The sequence below is a fragment of the Numenius arquata genome, chromosome 10 (assembly GCF_964106895.1).
Source record: "Numenius arquata chromosome 10, bNumArq3.hap1.1, whole genome shotgun sequence".
Taxonomy (NCBI): domain Eukaryota; kingdom Metazoa; phylum Chordata; class Aves; order Charadriiformes; family Scolopacidae; genus Numenius; species Numenius arquata.
The window spans coordinates 12,753,258-12,771,236 of NC_133585.1; the positions used below are offsets into that span (position 1 = coordinate 12,753,258).

A 17,979-nucleotide genomic window follows, 5' to 3' on the forward strand; every position below is an offset into this window, starting at 1 on the left:
TTCCTCAATTGTTTTTGTTATGTGTCCCCTTTTTTAAGACATCCTGTACATGCAGAATTTTCTTGCTGTGTTGGTAGCCCAAGTTCATATTAGTGTGATAACTGTTCTCAATTTTTTTTGCTCTGATACTTCTTTGAAGATTTGGTTGTGTTTTTTTTTATTTTCTTGATATTTTTAAAAAGTCTGAAAGGACTGAAATTCTGTTTAAATTTCAGTATTTATACTGGTTTGTTAAAATAGCAATTCAGGGAAAAAACTCATATTTAGGAAGGAAACATATTTTTCCTAATGGCAGGGAAATGCACACTATGTCTGTGGACAGAGCACAGAGGTGAGATTCTCAACTCCTTTTTTGGATCCCATGCTTTTAAAATCATTCTTTCTTCATGGACTTGTACGATGAACAGTTAGGTTTTAAAAAGTCAAGCATTTGACTGCTGCTTAACTTCTTTCACATTTAAAAAAGTTGAAATAACTTTGCATTCAAAATCATTGGTCAATGCTTGTAGAAGAAAAAAACCTGTTACTGTTCATACCTCTGAAGTGGGCTTGAAGCATGCAGGAGAGCAGAAAACAGTTGGTGAGGAAGCCGTTTTGGGTTCAAACTGCCAAGATCTTATTACCTGTATGGAAGATGTTTTTCAAGTTCAAACTTAGCTCATATTTTCTTTGAGGAAACTGCCCCTGTGTTTAGTAAAGGGTTTCAACATATTTATGACAAGTCAGTCTGAATTCAGACTGACTTAGCCTAAGGATACATTTGTTTTGACAGTTATTAGTGCTGCTGTGTTATAATATGCTTTAGTACTTTTTTTTTTATAAGGGCTCACACTACAAAAGTTGGTGAAAACAAGCTTTTTTTGTCATGTGCCAGCGCCTTGTGTTGCCTGTGACCCTTTGTCTTGTTTTCCCTGCAAGGGAGAAGTAGTTAGCTTCCTGCTTTGGCTTTCTCCTGCTGCTCTGAGCAAACGATGCCCTTCAGAGCTATCGGTGAGGAAGATGTGGCTGTTCCGCTGAGGTGAACACATGATACAGCTGGTTAAGGCCCTGACAACTCTTGTATTACAGAGTGTAGCAGCTCTTCTGACCATTGGATTTGATGTCACACAATTTGTCTCTTCAGGACCATTTTATTTTTAGATTTCCAACCAATTAGTCTTGCTTTCCGTGCTGTAGAGGTCTTCAAAGCTTAATTCTTTGCTGGAAGACAAAAAATAGTTTTCTTTCTGTAGGAAGAGGTTTAGCATTGGGTTACCTAAAACTGCAATTTTTCCTTCATTTGAGAGAGTTGTGGACTTTGCATTCAAGTTGGGTATGGGCATTGATAACATGCAGCATGGCGTGTTGGGTTTTTATATAATATCAGGGTCTGTAGAGTCACAGAATTTATGTTGTTATGAATGTGGATGTAGATAAAGATGTGAAGCAATGTTTAAAAAAGTCACGTTTGTCTTGTAGGTATATATTCACCAGAAAAAAACCAGACTTTAAATAAGGTTTTCAGAATGTCGTAGAAGAGTTTTAAGCAAGATTAGAAAAAAGATTAAAGGAGGAATGATAGTTATTCCAGCTGTGAAAGACAAGGTCCAAGACACGTAGGTGCAACTTGGACAAAAATACTTGGGAAAACAAAGAGTTGAAGTTCAAGGGAGGTTAAAAGGCTTTAATTTGATAGAAATTGAGAGTCTGGAGATAGCTGATGACAAGCAACCTAGGTTAATTTTTAGCTATATTTTCATTGGAGGTGGAGATGCCTTTAGTAATGAAGGAGTGAGTTAATAATTTTGAGGTTTGGTGTTTTTCCCCCAAATCTTTGTGGGGAATGCAATTGTGCTGAACACGGCACTATGCGGGGTTTGGCCAGGTACGTGTGTAGAGATTGGAATGAAGGTGGTACTGAGATAGGCAGTGACTTAAGGTACAATGAAAGAGCAGTGATCTGATGAAAGATCAGGCAGAATATCTAATGATTGCTAGCTGAAGAAGTAGAAGAAGAGGGGAAAAACTAGATTGTTACTTCAAAGAAGAACATCTTTCTATACCGTGGAAAATTGTGCCTGAGATAAAGGCAAGTGGTTAGCTCTGCGAATATTTTCTGTGGAAGAGGGAAGGTGTCATATCAGCCTGCGCCCCTTGTATTTCCATTGAAATACAAGGATTTTTTAAAAAAATTTTACACTGGCTAACAGGAGGTAGCATTTTTGCACCAGTGTAAGATAACCTTTTAGAACAACTGCTGGTAGCATGTTTTCCCAGTGGAAAAAAGTCTACAAGGAATTACTTCTTGCAGCTTAAACAAGGATGCAGGGTGAGAAGCAGTAATGTGGGGGTGGGGGTTCAGCCTTTCACAGGTTGGAGCCACAGCATGATGTGGTGTTGTGCCAACAGCAGCAGCAGAACAGTTGGTGTTCTGAAAATGTGAAAACCTGTTAGGTTCATGGTATAAAAATAATGATTTATTAGAGATGCTGAATACTGTGTTACCAAACTGAAAGGCTAGATGTAGGTGATGTGAGAGAAGAAAAGGTGTATTCTGTCTCACAAGCTATATGTTTGGAAGAATAGCTACTCTAACTGAAATGATGTAATGTGATTGAGAACTTATTTTGTACATAGTCTTAATAAATTCAAGCTTTTCATATAAATTGCCTTAGAATTTTGATGTTCAGCGTGCTGGAAAGGAAACAAGCAAACTGTTCTTAAGGAAAATAGTTCTGTGATGGCAGTAAATTAAATCTAATCACGTTTCTGTGGAATTCTGCAAAAGAAGATACCACTTAAAACATCTGCAAATAGGCAAGCAGTAGCTATCCAACCTGCATGCAGACTGGTTGGGAACTCATTTTGATTCAACGAGAGTAAAGAACTAGAATTACTTAAGAATTTGTAATCTTAACTATGGATGTGGTGGTTCTATAATTTTAGCTATTTTAGTGATTGTCAGCCATGAAACTGGTCTTGAGAGTAATCTTCTGAGGCTTTTAGGCTTCTTATCTTCTGTTTATGCCTGCTAAGAGGCACTGCTTTTTGAGATCTTGTGGGTATCAATGGATAATGACAGATCTAAGTAAATTTTGCCCGTTTCTTAGAATTGTGTATTTTATATCCGTAAGCTTTTTTCTGTTTCCCAGCTGTTCAATCATAGACAGAAAGTGGATCAAAGGAGTTTAGACTGTAACCTTTTCTCCTTACCAACCATGCACATTTCATTTCCAATGTAGAGTACACGACAGAAACTGTAATGAAATTAGTTTTCTTATTTGGAGAAAAGCATGGCTTCTCTGCAGTTGCTGATTTTCTGTCCAAACCAGAGAAGACACTGCATGTATGTCTCATTTGGGCTCTCCTCCCAGAAATGAGGAATGTGATTCAAGCACCTGGTAAGGATTCGTCTTTTCCTTTAGCTTCATCAGCTTCAAGTTGTAAAATGATGTAGCTTTATGCTGGGAACATTGGCGATGGTGTAATGGAGCCGTAATAAATGTTTCCGAGTGTTCAGGACCATCAGGCAGAGCTGTAGCTCATAATGAGCTTAACAAACTGTTTCCTACATCCTGTGTCAGTGGTCTGTTCATGAGCTGTAGCCTGTTAATATTTGTGCCCTCAGTAGCTGGAAGGATCTGAAGGCCCTGGATACGCCTTTTTTTTTTTTTTTTATATAAATCTTACTGCCTTATTTTCCTTGATGTTTTATTCTCTTGCTTTTATGTCTGTCTTCGTAGTCAGGTGCCTATTTGAAAAGAAATAGAGGGCTATAAAGTTGGCATCATGCCACCTGCCTGCCTTATTAAAGATTTCATTGCCTCTGACTAACTTTAGTATTATCTCTAGATTTTGTGGCTAATGCTAAAAGAAATCTAGTTTTAGTTTGTAGATTTGTTTCCTGTGTATAATAATTCAAACAGGCTGCTTTTGGTATTAAAATGAAGGCTTCTACAGCTAGTTACACAGCAATAAAGGAGCATAAGGTTTCATGCTACGAAAGCTATAGAAGACAATATGTCTTTTTTTGTAGCTTGGAGGATGCTTTGGTTAGCATTCATCAAGAATTGCTAGAAATAAGAGAAAACTAACCTGGAGTTCAAGTTAGTAGGGCTAACATTTAATACTGGCAACTCTTCCATGAGTAAATAGAAGAAATAAGCATTTATATTGCATATGTGACTATGTTTTGACATCATAGCACATTTTCTTAGCATACAAAGGTTAATATTGACCGTCCTTTTTTTCCCCTTCAATTTCCTAACAACATTTTTACTTGTTAACCAGTTTTGATCAAGCTTTAAGTGGTAAGGAGAGGTTTCAAAGATACAAAGCTATTTCAAGTGTTGAGAAAAATGGTGGAGTGAAAAAGTGAGTTGAATTGGTTCATCTGTTCCCTTACCTCCCTCTTGTCTGTATGCTGGTACAGAAAATGCAGTTATAGCTGGGTCCCTAATCCATTGGAAAAGGCGGCAGCGAGCTGGCCAGCCAGCACATGTTGCCACGCGTGATCTGCAGCGTGTGCTGTCTCCTGCCCAGTCTAACAGGTTGGTGTTGAGGAGGTTGTGGGGGGTGGTGGTTGAGTTATAGGGCAATGAGTTTTGTTCGTTCTGTGAGCCCCGAATCTGTTCAGGATAGAAATTTGCATTAAGGGACATAGTTCTCACAGCCTAAGAGACTGCTCTGTGCTCTTAAAAGTAACTTAAAAATAGCAAATAAGGTTTTGCCGCTCTATCACTGAATTGTTAAAAAAAGCATATAGTGTTTGACTTCAGGCAATTAGTGTTAGACTGTTAATGATGATTTGATTTTTATGGAGCTGAAAATGATGTCTTCAGACTTAAGAGCTAAGGAATTTAGTCTTGTAAGTTAAATGGAAATGAAATTGAAACGAGAACTAGACTGGAGGATACATTTCTTGATGATTGATTTGGATTATTGTATTTTTTTTTTTTGCCAAGAAGAGTGTTTGGTTTCCTAAAGGATTTTTTTGCTTCACTTTGTTTTGGATTCTGTCTTGGTGTATGCTCTACCAGAGTACGAAATTGTTAAGTCTTACAGCTTTGGTAGTTGATGGAGAGGGTGTTATCTTTTCTCCCAACTTCAGTGTTTCCTCTTCAAGCAAGAAGGCTCTGTCAAACTTTTAATGTGAGAAATGATAAGAATTGTTTTTATGGCTTCCCCTTTCTGCATTAACCTGCTCACTGCTTTTCATGGAATCATGGAATTGTTAGAGTTGGAAGGGACCTCTAGAGATCATCTAGTCCAACTCCCCTGCTAAAGCAGGATTGCCTAGAGCACATTACTCAGGACTGCCAGATTTTGACCAAGTTTGAGTTAATGCAATGGTAAATGCCATTATGGTGAACAAGGATGGTTCTTGTAACGCGTACCTAAATGCTAAAAGTGTAACACTTGGTGATCAGTCAATTGTATCAAGGTAGTTTCATTACTGTAAATGTTCTAGTATGTCATCAGTGACGATGTGAGAAAATACCAGTTTGAGCTGTCTAAAAAATTCTCTGAGGAATCTGTGAAACTGTCCAGGCAAAAAGATAAGTAGCTCTAGTTTGACCATACAGAGCAACTCTGGCAAGATGTAGAACAAAAACTGGAAAAACACTTCAGGCTCCTGGGACCACTTGTACAACCGCTTGAGCTCCTGTCTTCCTCCAGACACTTTCTTCTCCGCAGGTACTTTCAGGTAGTTTCTAGTATTCTCTACCTGTATCTCTGTTCAAAATCACTAGTAGGAAAACTGTGTTAATTACTCATCGAATTCTTTCTCATGCTAAGCATCTTTTCCTGGCCACTCTGGACTCTGCTGGCCTGTTGCAGCTCTGAGTAATACAGCTGGTTTTCACCTGTTCCTCTTGGCCTCTTGATGCTTATTTCTAGGTCCTGGGATCATGCTCACTTGTTTCACAGAGAGCTGCCTTGTACTTACAGAAGATGTTGGTCAGTGGCTGTCACAGCTCTCTGTTGCTTGTACCAGTAACTTCCCCTTATGTGTACTTGTCATTATCAGTGATGAGAGAGAAGTAATGAATGTGTTCCACACCACTCCAACCAGTGAGGGACACTCAAAGGTCAGGTTTAGAATTAATCATATTTTTTTCATTTTTGAAACCTTTCTGCATTTGTCCCTATGTTTCTTTGCCATTTTCTATACAATATAAAGCAACTGCAGTCACTTAGCCAATTGTGGAGATAAATTGCCATATGGTCTCTTTACTGGTTCTTCTAGCGACTTCTTTTTCTTATTTTATCATCAATCCAGAAGTGAAGTCTTTTTGAGCCAGGTGAACAGAGCATTCCTTAGAGTCCCCTTTTTTTCTTCACTGCCTGTGCTAGAAGGAGTCTTGAATTAGTACCAGAGGTCCTGCTCAACTGGTCTCGTGTGGCTTTTGCTCTGGAAAAACTGTTGACCTTCGCTTTTTTTGTTCTTTGAGACAATATATAGCTAAAGATTGACGGTAAGAAGCATATTGGAAGTCGTCTTTCTATCTTAAACTAGTAACTTACCTTGTTTTCTTTTTAACATTCAGTTTAAAACACTTCATGGGTGGCATACAATTAAAAAAAAAAAGTTATTCTTTTCACTCTGGCGGCTTCTGAAAGCCGTGCAATTTTTTTTATACCTTTCACATCTCAACAAGTCTGTAATTATATGGTGTCTTTTATTATTACTGTGATCGAACTAAATGTTTTGTGGGTGGGGAGATAGATATTCCTTCCTTTTCTCATATAGTACAATGAAGAAATAGTAATGCTTCTGAGGGCTATTTGGGATCACATTTTCAGGTAGACATTAGTTTCTTAAGAAGAAAAACCTTTTAAAATAAAGGTGAGGTGTGTTATATAGGTACTTGATGAAAACATAAAGTTGAAATCTGAGACATCTTAATGTCAAAATTATTAGAGATGTCCAACTGAAGAATGTAGGTGTCTTATAGCTAAAGGAAATGCATTTCTCTTTTTTTTTTTTTAAAAAATATTTTAAAATAATGAAGTCTAGAATTGCATTCTCCCTTTTGTACACAATATTAAAAATGAAAAGGCAAGAAGTAATCCCACTATGGCTATTCATGGTAGCCATAAGGTATTTTCTGTTTGATTGGATGTATAGAACAGTATTTGTTCCATCTAGTAAGTGAGTGCTTATATTAAATATGTATTTTTTAAAAAGATATGAACAGAATATTCTCTTTATATCCATCTAGTCTAAATGATATAATAAGTCTAGATGCACATTTCTTTAATATTTAAAGGTTTATTACTGAAAAAGCAAAGGTTTGTTATTGAAAAAGCATTGGAATTTTTGAAAACTCGGTTACATTCCCATTGTTTGACCGCTTTTGTATTGTATTTAGAGGGGTATAAACTATTACCATGTATAAATTGAATATCTTGCAGTATGTGAACTTGAATTTTTGTCTCTAATGGTCATCTTAATGGTTGCTTGGGACAATAATCGTGATCACTTAAATAGAGCTTTGTGAAGTTTGTGTGCATCTCTGTGTATGAAGAAATCTCAGTGTATTTGGTGGGAAAGAGTGGAAGTTTCACTTTTTTTTTTTTTAAATTCATCAGCAATAATTAAGACATCCCTATCTTGCTGGTGACATAAACTAGAGCGTAAAATAAAGCAAGAGGTATATATGAATGCGTGGGTCGGTCTTTATCAGTTAATGTTTAATTTAGACCTGCCAGTCATTTAGAATGGTAATTAAGTTATAGAGATATAAACAGAAAACAAATCATGATTACTACCGAAGATTGTTATGGTTCTTAGGAATATTGTGCTACTACCAGGGGGAGGGAAAAGACTCTCTGGTGGATTATATAGTTATATGCTGTTACTGATCTGAAATTACTTGGGAGAGTTATTCTGGTATTTGAGCCCCAAAAGAGTCTAATTGTGATTAAAATTGGGAGGAGAAATTGCATGCTTCTCTTGAACTACAGAATATCTAATAATTCCAAACTATCATTTTCTCATATTTTCTCTGTGCTTTCTGTATCTGTAAATAAAATTATATGTTTGCTACAGTCATGCTAGTTTCTGCTGCAGTAGTTACTACAGATAACTTTGATTTTAAAAATTACTGTGTTTATCAGAATTGCTGGTGTTCTACACCTGTGGGCAATTAGCAAGTGATTTGCAGTATTTTCTGGTATAGAAGCTTCAGTCTGACAACTGTTGACCTACTGATGAGATGAATACAGTGGCTTGACAAAGTGTCCTTTGAGGAGGTATTCCTCTCTTACTGCGTAGTTTTCCACTAATGCATTATGATGATCCAGTTTTTTTTAAGACTTTCTACCTGGTGTACAGTAAACAGTTTGCTGGTTACGTTTTCCATCAGCCTTGCTTATTACTGGAGATGGAAAAACCTCCCTGCTGCAGTTACTAAGACTTCTGAAGTACTGGGTGATTTTAAAATTTTGGTGTCTGATGGGCGCAAAATGCTTCATTGCAGGTCAACTGCTGCTTTTTTGGTGTTTAAGAGTAACTTCGCATGCTGTATTAAATTAGTAGCTGAGAGTGAAAAATGAGATGTAACATTTTGTCAATACTTGTGGAGTCTCTTCAGAGACAGCTCAAAATTTTAAGTTGGTTATGCACGTATTAAAAACAATACATAGCTTAGATAAAGGCAACAGAAGTCCTACTGTGGGTACAGAAGGAGTTGTTAATGATGAATGTTTAGCTTTTAAGATCACTCATTGGAAATGTAGTAAACCAAGCATCAGTAAAAGTGTTTGATTGGGATGGGAGGCGTTTGTTATTTACTAGTCAGCTGAGCTGACTGGAGAAAGTGGTTTTACTCACATTTACAGATGAAGAGAAACAAGGAATTCAAGGCTGGAAGGACTAGGTGTGTGGTGCTACTGCCTTAAGCCAGTCTGATCAAATGTTACCCGTAGGCAGGTGTACTAATGCCTTGACGTACCTGTGCAGTTTTGGTGGTGGAGACTGGCATTGAGGAATTAATAGCTAGCGCCGTTTCTTCAGGTTTGTACTTGGGACCGTTGGGAGCGAGCAGGAGGAGAAGAGCAGGGAGACTCTGGGAAAGTGGGAAATTGGAAATGTCAGTAAGAGCCATTCTGGGAAGAAAAAAATGTAACAATCTCAGTGCAGCACGTAAGAAAAATGGCAATGGAGAAAATAGATGGGAGGAAGGATTGTTGTTGTCATGATGCATCTCTCAACTGATGCTTCAATTTCTCCAAATGAGGCTGCTGCAATAAGAGGATAGAAAGTTTTGTTCCCTTAATAGGTCACAACCAACTAGATGGCACTGTGTGGCTTGCTCAGAGTCCTTTGAGTATTGGGCTAATTTTGGGCAATGCTATGAGATGTCTGTGCCACTTGGGTCACTGGTAGCTGATGAAGTTTAATGCAGTCAGGAGTAGTGCTAAAGGACTTGGAACTTGGTGATCTTTAAGGTCCCTTCTAACCCGAACCATTCTATGATTCTATTGAGTTTAGGAAGCATTTGCTACGTAACAAATTTGAACCTTAGGGGTTGCATTCTGCCAGTGGAGCCTCTTTTATTGCTGTAGCATTCTGTGCCTCTCTCTTCCAAGCATGTTCTCTTCTAGGATATTTTTTTTTAACTTGTCCCCGTCCCGGTTGCTTCTGTTTCACCAGTTTATCTCCTCATGTGCTACTCTTCCATGCGTCAGGGTCCTCTGCATTCTAGTCAGACTTCTTATCTTCCTTCTCCTGGCCCAGGCAGCCAGCACAGCAAGTGCTGATAGTAACGGTAGACACCTTGGTTCCTCTGTTTGGTTGTACTGTCTCTGAATTTTCAAAGAAATTTCTGCTCATCTTGTTTCCAGGAAATAACACACTTGTATTTCTGGGTATCTTTGTGTGTGTGTGAGGTACAGCAACAGAGGATGTTAGATGCAGATGCAGTCTAAATGAAACTCGGGTACTAAATCCTCTGAGGTTTTGCTGGTGTTTAGGGAAACCAAAGGGAATGGTTTCCCTACCAGTGCAGAGGACAACAGGTGGAAGACTTAGTACCCTCTCCTGGCATTACTACTGTGTGGATGCTGGTTGGCTGGAAACAAATCTTACAAAAAATTATTTCTTATGGTGGAATTTGTTCTCTTTGACGGCATAAAAGACTAATTTTTGGCAGCCGCCGCTCTTCAGAGCTGTAGAAGTTCGTTGTAAAAAACCTGCATTTCAGAAGTGATTTAATTTAAAATGGTGATGACAATTGTCTTTTCTGTATTTTTTTCTGGAAGTCCAACCATTTTAATTTGAAGCAGCAAAATAAAGTAACAGTTGCTGAAGTTGTGTGCTGATCTGTTCAGGGTACATTCATCAAAACTTATGATACAGTGTGTAACAGGGACTAGCATTTTTAATACAGATAGTGGATTACTTTCACTGGTTTTAATAGCTCTTCGGTTAATGTGTTAGGTAGTGAAATACAGAGTAATTTTCAGGAAATTTATTAAACTTAATCGGTAGGTTGCGGCGCATGCTGATTTTCATTTCTACTGTTTCCTCACTACTGTCTAGTTCTTTGACCAAGAACATCTGCAGGAGCAGCTATAACCTACCTGTTTCCTGACTACAGCAGGTCACTATAATGCATCTTGTAGTACTAAAAATGAATATAGGCAAACTTATCTAATTCATTGATTCGTACATGTTTTGTGTTTCCAATGTATTACCTGTTCCAAGTTCTGTGCCGAAGCAAAGTACTTAAAGTAGGGCACCTAAAGTAAATCAGACACTAAAATCTATATTGCAAAATTTTCGTTTGAAGCACTAGTGCAGTTGCAATAGCTTGACGTAAAAAAGGATTGGAGGGGTAGGTTAACGTAAGAATAAAATACAGCAGTCTTATAACCTATGTATAGGAAAGAAAATTTTTCTTAGATAATTAGAAAATGCTTTATAATCACTCTTTATTCACTGTAAGTCACTTGTGTGTGAAACATTGAATGGTGATTGACTTCACTAGAAATTTCTCTGCAGACTTTTTCCTTTTTTGTGTAGGTTGTATAGACAAAATAAGTTGTTGCATTTAGAGTTTACTATTGTTTTTTCATGATGCACATGGTTTCACAAGTGACACTTATTTCAATTTAGTGTATATTTTTGCTAGAAATGGTGAGAAAGTGTTATTATAGCAAAAATTTTAAACTGGAAGGCTAAAAAGTATCAACCAGGAGGATAAGGATCTCTAATGTTTTTTGTCATGTAACAGTAAATATTCAGTGTTCAATTATGAATTCTCAAAGTTGCTGCAAGGATGATTTTTCTTTCTAATGCTTTTAGTAATAAATTTATCTTTTCTTATAGATAAAATACAAAATTTGAATCAAGATAATGAGAAGAACAGTCATTTCATCTATGAGAATGCTGAAGACAGTAACAAAACTAATGCTGAAACTGCAGACGCTTCAGGATACAACGTTGAAGCCAAGGTCGTGCCCGATTCTTGGGACTCCCACATCGGAAAACCAGCAGACTCTCCATCAGAAACATCTCAGACGAAGGGGCCATTAAGAACTCACTTGTATGAATGGGAGGATGAAACTGAAGACACCAGAACTGGAGAGTATATATTAGATTTTGACAATGAACATCTCTCAGAGATGAAGAGCAAGGATGAGGAGTGTGATAAAGAAGATGCTGAAAATCCAAAGGAAGCCATTAGTGAAGAACTTGTGCAAACTATTCCTAGGCCAAGCAACTGTAGGACATATTGTAGATCCAACAAAGCAAAACCGCAGGGGGCAACAAATTTTGACAAGCTAATGGATGGCACTAGTCAGTCTTTATCCAAAGCAAACAACGAGTCAAATAATGATGGTCTGAACCCAGCAAGAAAAGTTTCTTTAAGTAGTGGGACCAGTTTTAGAGGGACTGTTGGACGGACTAGAGACTACACTGTTCTACATCCATCTTGCTTGTCAGTTTGTAATGTCACTATACAGGATACCATGGAACGAATCGATGAATTTACCACAGCAGCCCCTACTGACTTGGGAGAAGCTGGACGTTTAAGAAAAAAGGCAGACATTGCTACTACAAAAACTACAACCAGGTTTCGACCAAGCAATACCAAATCCAAAAAGGATGTCAAATTAGAGTTTTTTGGGTTTGATGATCAAGATGAGGGAGGGGGAGATGAAGGCGCCTCTAGAAGTTCTGGGAGTTCCAATTATAAAATCAAGTACTTTGGGTTTGATGACTTGAGTGAAAGCGAGGATGAAGATGAAGAGTGGCAGGTAGCGGAAAGGAAAGCTAACAAAAAACGAAGTAGAACTGCACCATCTTCTTCACTACAGTCAACCTCTGAGAGCAACGAAAACTGTTCCCAGGATAGCCAGCTCAGTACTAATGCAGGTAAGCAGAACTCTTCTGGAATGCATACTTAACATTTAAATTTAGTTGACCTTTATATTTTGTTCTTTTTGCAGCATACCCAGAAGTTTGTTGAACAGTACTACTGATCTGGAAATGTAAAAGTTAAATCTGCTTATTTCTGCTGTGGTCCTGTCTGGTGTTTCATAGCTGTCTTGAAGTATGTTTTATACCCTTCATCTTTTGCCAGGGGTAGAGTTTTTTCTTTTTGAACAGAAGATTCTTACCCTTTTGGTGTGTTGAGCTTACAGTACCTATGCCTGGAAGGCACGTATCTTCCCAGAGAAGCTCCACATCAACCTGAATTACAGACCTGATTGCAGCAATTTCAGTAGCTCTTAGAGATGCAAAATATCTTTTTCCTTTTTGTACTTTTGAACACGTTTGTAAACACTTCGGACCTTTCTCAAGTTCGTGTTATCTGACAATGCACAGCTTGAGGGGAAAGGCTGTGGGGACAGATGAAGTGCCAGTCGGATGACTGGCTTTGGGTGTGCCTCTGTATATTGAATTCTTTCTGCTTTTGCTTCCAATTTTCAGATATCTCCATCTTCTGCATAGGTGGTACGTGTATGTGTACACACACATATATGTACAAGTAAAACTGTTCACACAGAATTTGTTGAGCAAGTTCCAGTGTTTGAGTGCCTTTAAAAATTAGACTTGCTTGGTGGTCAGCTGGGCCCCAGGTAATGACTTTGGTCAAGGTTGAGGTGTGTTGGTGAAGAAGAAAAGGAGTAACTTCGGTGAAAGGTTTCTTTTTGAAAAAGTCTAATGCCAAGGAATCATGTATGCTGGAAGAAGTATTTCAAAACACTGCTGCTGTTATAGGGAACTTTTCAGTCCTCTTTTTTGGAGCATGAAGCATGAGAAGTTTTTATCCATTCACTGAATTGTTACGTTTTTAAGACTTTGGCAAGATGTGTTTCATTGTGATGGGAAGAAGGGAGGACTCAAGTCTAGCCTTGCTAATGTTGGAGAAGCTGTTTTTTCCTACAAATAGCTTTTGCTAATACAATCCAGAAATAAGATTTCATAAAAAATGTTCATTTCTCTGTTCTAATTATAGTGGTCTCTAAAACCAGAATTGTCTGTAAGACTTTTAATCAAAGGTGCATGTTACTGCTAAGTTTTTCTGTAAATTCTAAAAAGGTCAAATTGATACGGATGTTGTATGGGAAGATTGTATTTTCAAACAAAAAAACCCCTTGATTTGTTTTCATAAAATTTAATCATGGTGAGACACTTGCATTCCAGCCTCGTTGGAAAATGGATATAACTTAAAGGGCCGCTTATGAAATACTCCATCTGAGTCTCTTTCTCTGACAAGTCTTTGTTCAGCCATTTTTTTTTTCCGAGGGGAAAAAATTGCTTGTACAGTTAATGCAGCTGAAATGCTGACCCATCAAGTAATCCTTTCAGCTGCTGTCCTCTGGAGTCTCAAAATATCTACAGTTTGCATTCGGCGCTACATTTACCAAGGAGGCCATTATACTCAGAGGTATTGCAGATTATTTCTCTGAAATACTTTCCAAAGAGATTGCCATGGCACAAGTAGATGTAAACTTGTGTTTTGTTAGTTTCTTAATGCACTTCTCAGGTAAGAGGTACCTCTCAGGGCCTCCACTAAATCCGTAGATAAAAATCCAATGTTCTTGTGCCAGGCTGACAGGTGAGATGCCAGATTGCTTCTCTGAATTCCAGCCCCGGAAATTCCTAAGACTGATTTTGACGTTCTGCGCATAAAGTATGTTATATGGGATGGTCAGTTTTTCAAGAGATTTGATGCTTTCTGTTACAGTCTTACAAAATTTTTGCCATAATACTGATTTGGTTACTTACTAGCATCTAGGCTTATTTTTGCAAAACATTTTAGAATCTTAAAAAATCTTCACATGATATTTTATACTATCTGAACTGAAAAATCGACTACTCCTTCCAGTCTAGTAGCTCACAGTTGAGGGCAATTAAGTTTACTAATACATATTTAAATGTTTCTGCAAATAAAATTTAAGGAAGCACTAAGGACTAGATGGACAATATTGTTACTGTAGGAAAAAATACAGGGTACATTCAATTTTAGTTAGACTGTCTTTCGCTGAAGTGTCTTTCCTGTTGTTCACTTGTATGTTAGGCTTGCCTGCTGAAGTGGTTAAAGAAAAACCCCAACAAAAGCCAAACAAATAAAAACCAAAAAAAAAAACCCACCCAAAAGCTCCAGCTTTTAAATTCCTAGATGTTTTCTTTTTAACGAAGGCGCTTCATAACTTTATGAGCCTGAGACTTGCAGTGAAACTTTGAGGTCTAGTTAAAGTAGCCATGGTTTTTGCCATTGCAATCTAAAACTCTCTCATGTTAGCCGGTATAGCAGCCCAGTGAAGCAGAAGCCCCTTCCACTCCTGAGCCTCCCACCTGTAGTATGCCAGAATGTCAGGGGCTGAAACTACCGATGAGACTTCACTAGATCTGAAACTGTACCTGTATCATTTCACTAGCCAGAATACAGGATGGCTCGAGTAAAGAGAAACTTTTAATACCAGAGGAAAATTACTTAATTACTTGACTATATTAATCAATGGACAAAGAATCACAGAATAGTAGGGGTTGGAAGGGACCTTCAGAGATATCTAGTCCAACCCCGCTGCTAAAGCAGGTTCACCCAGGGCAGGTTGCACAGGATTGTGTCCAGGTGAGTTATGAATATCTCCAGAGAAGGAGACTCCACAACCTCTCTGGGCAGCCTGTTCCAGTGCTCTGCCACCCTCAAAGTAAAGCAGTTTTTCCACATGTTCAGACAGAACTTCCTGTGTTTCCCGCTTGTGTCCGTTGCCCTTTGTCCTGTCACCAGGCACCACTGAGAAGAGCCTGATGCCATCCTCTTGACACCTCCCTTTTAGATATTTATAAGCATTGATGAGATCCCCTCTCAGTCTTCTCCAGGCTAAACAGACCCAGGTCTCTCAGTCTGTCCTAATAAGAGAGATACTCCAGTCCCTTGATCATCTCTGTAGCCCTCCACTGGACTCCCTCCAGTAGTTCCTTTTCTGTATTTTTTCTTGAATCCACGCTTCCTGAGCTTACCTATAAGGATGTTATGGGAGACAGTGTCAAAAGCCTTGCTTAAGTCTATTAAGACAATGTCCACTGCTCTCCCCTCGTTCACCCAGACAGTCGTACCACCATAGAAGGCTATCAGATAGGTCGAGCATCATTTCCTCTTGGTGAATCCATGTTGACCACTCCCAATAACCTTCTTTTCCTCCACATGCTTAGAGATGACATCCAGAATGAGCTGTTCCATCACCTTTCCAGGGATGGAGGTGAGGCTCACCAGCCTGTGGTTCCTGCATCCTCCTTCTTGCCCTTTTTGAAGACTGGAGTGACATTGGCTTTCCTCCAGTCCTCAGACACCTCTCCTGTTCTCCATGACTTTTCAAATATGATGGAGAGCGGCTTCGCAATAACATCTGCCAGTTCCCTCAGCGCTCTTTGGTGCATCCAGTCGAGGCCCACGGATCTGTGGGTGTCGAGTTTGCCTAAATGATCTCTAACCCCATAATCCTTGACCAAGGGAAAGTCTTCCTTTTTCCAGGCGCTCTCTCTTAACTCCAGGGTATGGGGTTCCTGAGTCCTGTCCTTAGCAGTAAAGGCTAAAGCATTCAGTAACTCTGCCTTCTCTGTGTCCTCCATCACCGGGGCGCCCACCTCATTCAGCAGCGGGCCCCTGTTTTCCCTAGTCTTTTGCTATTGATGTACTTGAAGAAGCCTTTCATACTGTCCTTGACATCCCTTGCCACGTTTAATTCCAGGTGGGCCTTAGCCATCCTCGTTGCATCCCTTCATACTATGACAGCATTCCTATATTCCTCCCAAGTGGCCAGTCCCTCTTCCCATGTTCTGTAAACTTCCTTCTTCCATTAGAGTTTTTCCAGAAGCTTCCTGCTCATCCATGCAGTTCTCCTGCCTCCTTTGCTTGATTTATTACTCATAGGGATGCACCGAAGAAGAGTAAGACTTAGTCAAAAACAACTTCAAGCTTCAGTTTTGAAGAGCAAACCTGTATCTTAGGGATGGTTTTGTACTTCTGCAAATAGCTCTTATCAGTTTGTTTCTTTCCAAAGATCCTGCCGTGGTTGTCAGGGGTTTGGTGGTCACGAAGGCTTCTAATATATTTAACTTCTGAACTTGTAGTCTCAGAATGCTTTATTTCCCACCCGTTCAACTGGGACACCTAGGACTGTGATAATGCTTGTTTTACTACATTTCATTTTGGCCAATGACAATAAAATTATTACAGACAATGACAGGCATTAAAAAAAAACATGTTGACTAAAATTAAACATCTCTGTATCTGTGTAGATTGACATAAAGAAGATAGAGTAGTTGCCCTGAAACCTGCTAAAGGAAGGTATGAAGATCTGTCCTCTCTAACATTCTTATTTTTGTTTGGTTCACCTCCTTCACTATATATCTCATAAGCAGTATAGTAATGATGAGCTATAGTATTCTTGATGTAAATGATAGTAGCAGTTATCCTGGTATTGTAGTGTAAGTATTGCAGCTGAGCCTTTTGCTTTGTAAATCAGTTATAATACACAATTTAACCTTTGTATCATGCATTCATTTTCCTTTCAGTGATCAAGGTGAGATTCCTATAATCTTTTTGTATAATAAAATAGCTTTTGTATATCAGCATCTAGCACTAGTTCATTTCTGATGAGCAAACTTGCCCTATTTTTTTTTTTCTTCCTTTGCATCTCATCAAAACTGAATCACCTTAATTGGATAAATATTTTTAGCCAGTTAAGAGTACATCAGAGTCCTCAAAGGCAGAGTCCTGTTTGGATTTCAAAATCTTCTGCAGAATTATCCTCGGGCACTAAAACAAAACTGGGTTGTTTTTCCCCAGGAAATCCACTGTGGTGTTGCCTTCTAGTTGGTCTTTGAACATCTTTACAATTTTAGCTGAGACAGGCAAATTATCTCAAAGATTATAAATGCCTTGAAAATGGTTGGATAGAGGAGAAAAGGCTTTACCTGCTCCCGTATTGAGGAAGAGGTCAATATGCTTGTTTTTCCTGTGAACGGGGGAAAAAACATCCATATGAGAGAGAGCCAGTGGAAAACAATCTTCATTAGTGTCCCTGCTTACCAAACCGCTCCTGTCTCTGCCTGGCTCAGTTAATAGTAACAAAAGATTTCACCACATCCTATTTAGTTCAGATTTGAAAATCTGGTAAGACATGTATGCAGGATGCTTTTACGATACCTAGAAGGCCTCAAAGAGCATTGCTCAAATGAAAGCATTCCAGATAATCTTACGAAACTAATCATAAAAATGTTTGATATGGCAGCAACATCAAAAAATGCAAAATTATTCTATTGTAAGTGGGAGCTGAAACGTTTTTATCAAGAAGTTTCTTTGAATTTAAAATTGCCTAATTTAAATGGGATAGTTCAAGATCACATAGGTGTAGAACTCAAACAAAGAAACTTAGATGATGCAAAAATCTGGCTTAGTTGATATAGAGCACTATTAATGATTATTAACTACAATACCGCTCCAAGGCTTAGCACAGGGCACCACTGTGGTG

General features: G+C 38.5%; 1 protein-coding gene across 2 annotated transcripts in view; it reads left to right on the top strand.

Annotated features, from left to right (window-relative positions):
- The window catches only part of WAPL (WAPL cohesin release factor), a 70,603-nt gene that overhangs the window by 12,246 nt on the left and 40,378 nt on the right, over window positions 1-17,979 (top strand). For both annotated transcript variants that reach the window (XM_074155116.1, XM_074155117.1), the window contains exon 3: window positions 11,318-12,367. In XM_074155116.1, the coding sequence (XP_074011217.1) occupies window positions 11,318-12,367 (1,050 nt within the window). The remainder of the gene's footprint in view (window positions 1-11,317; window positions 12,368-17,979) is intronic.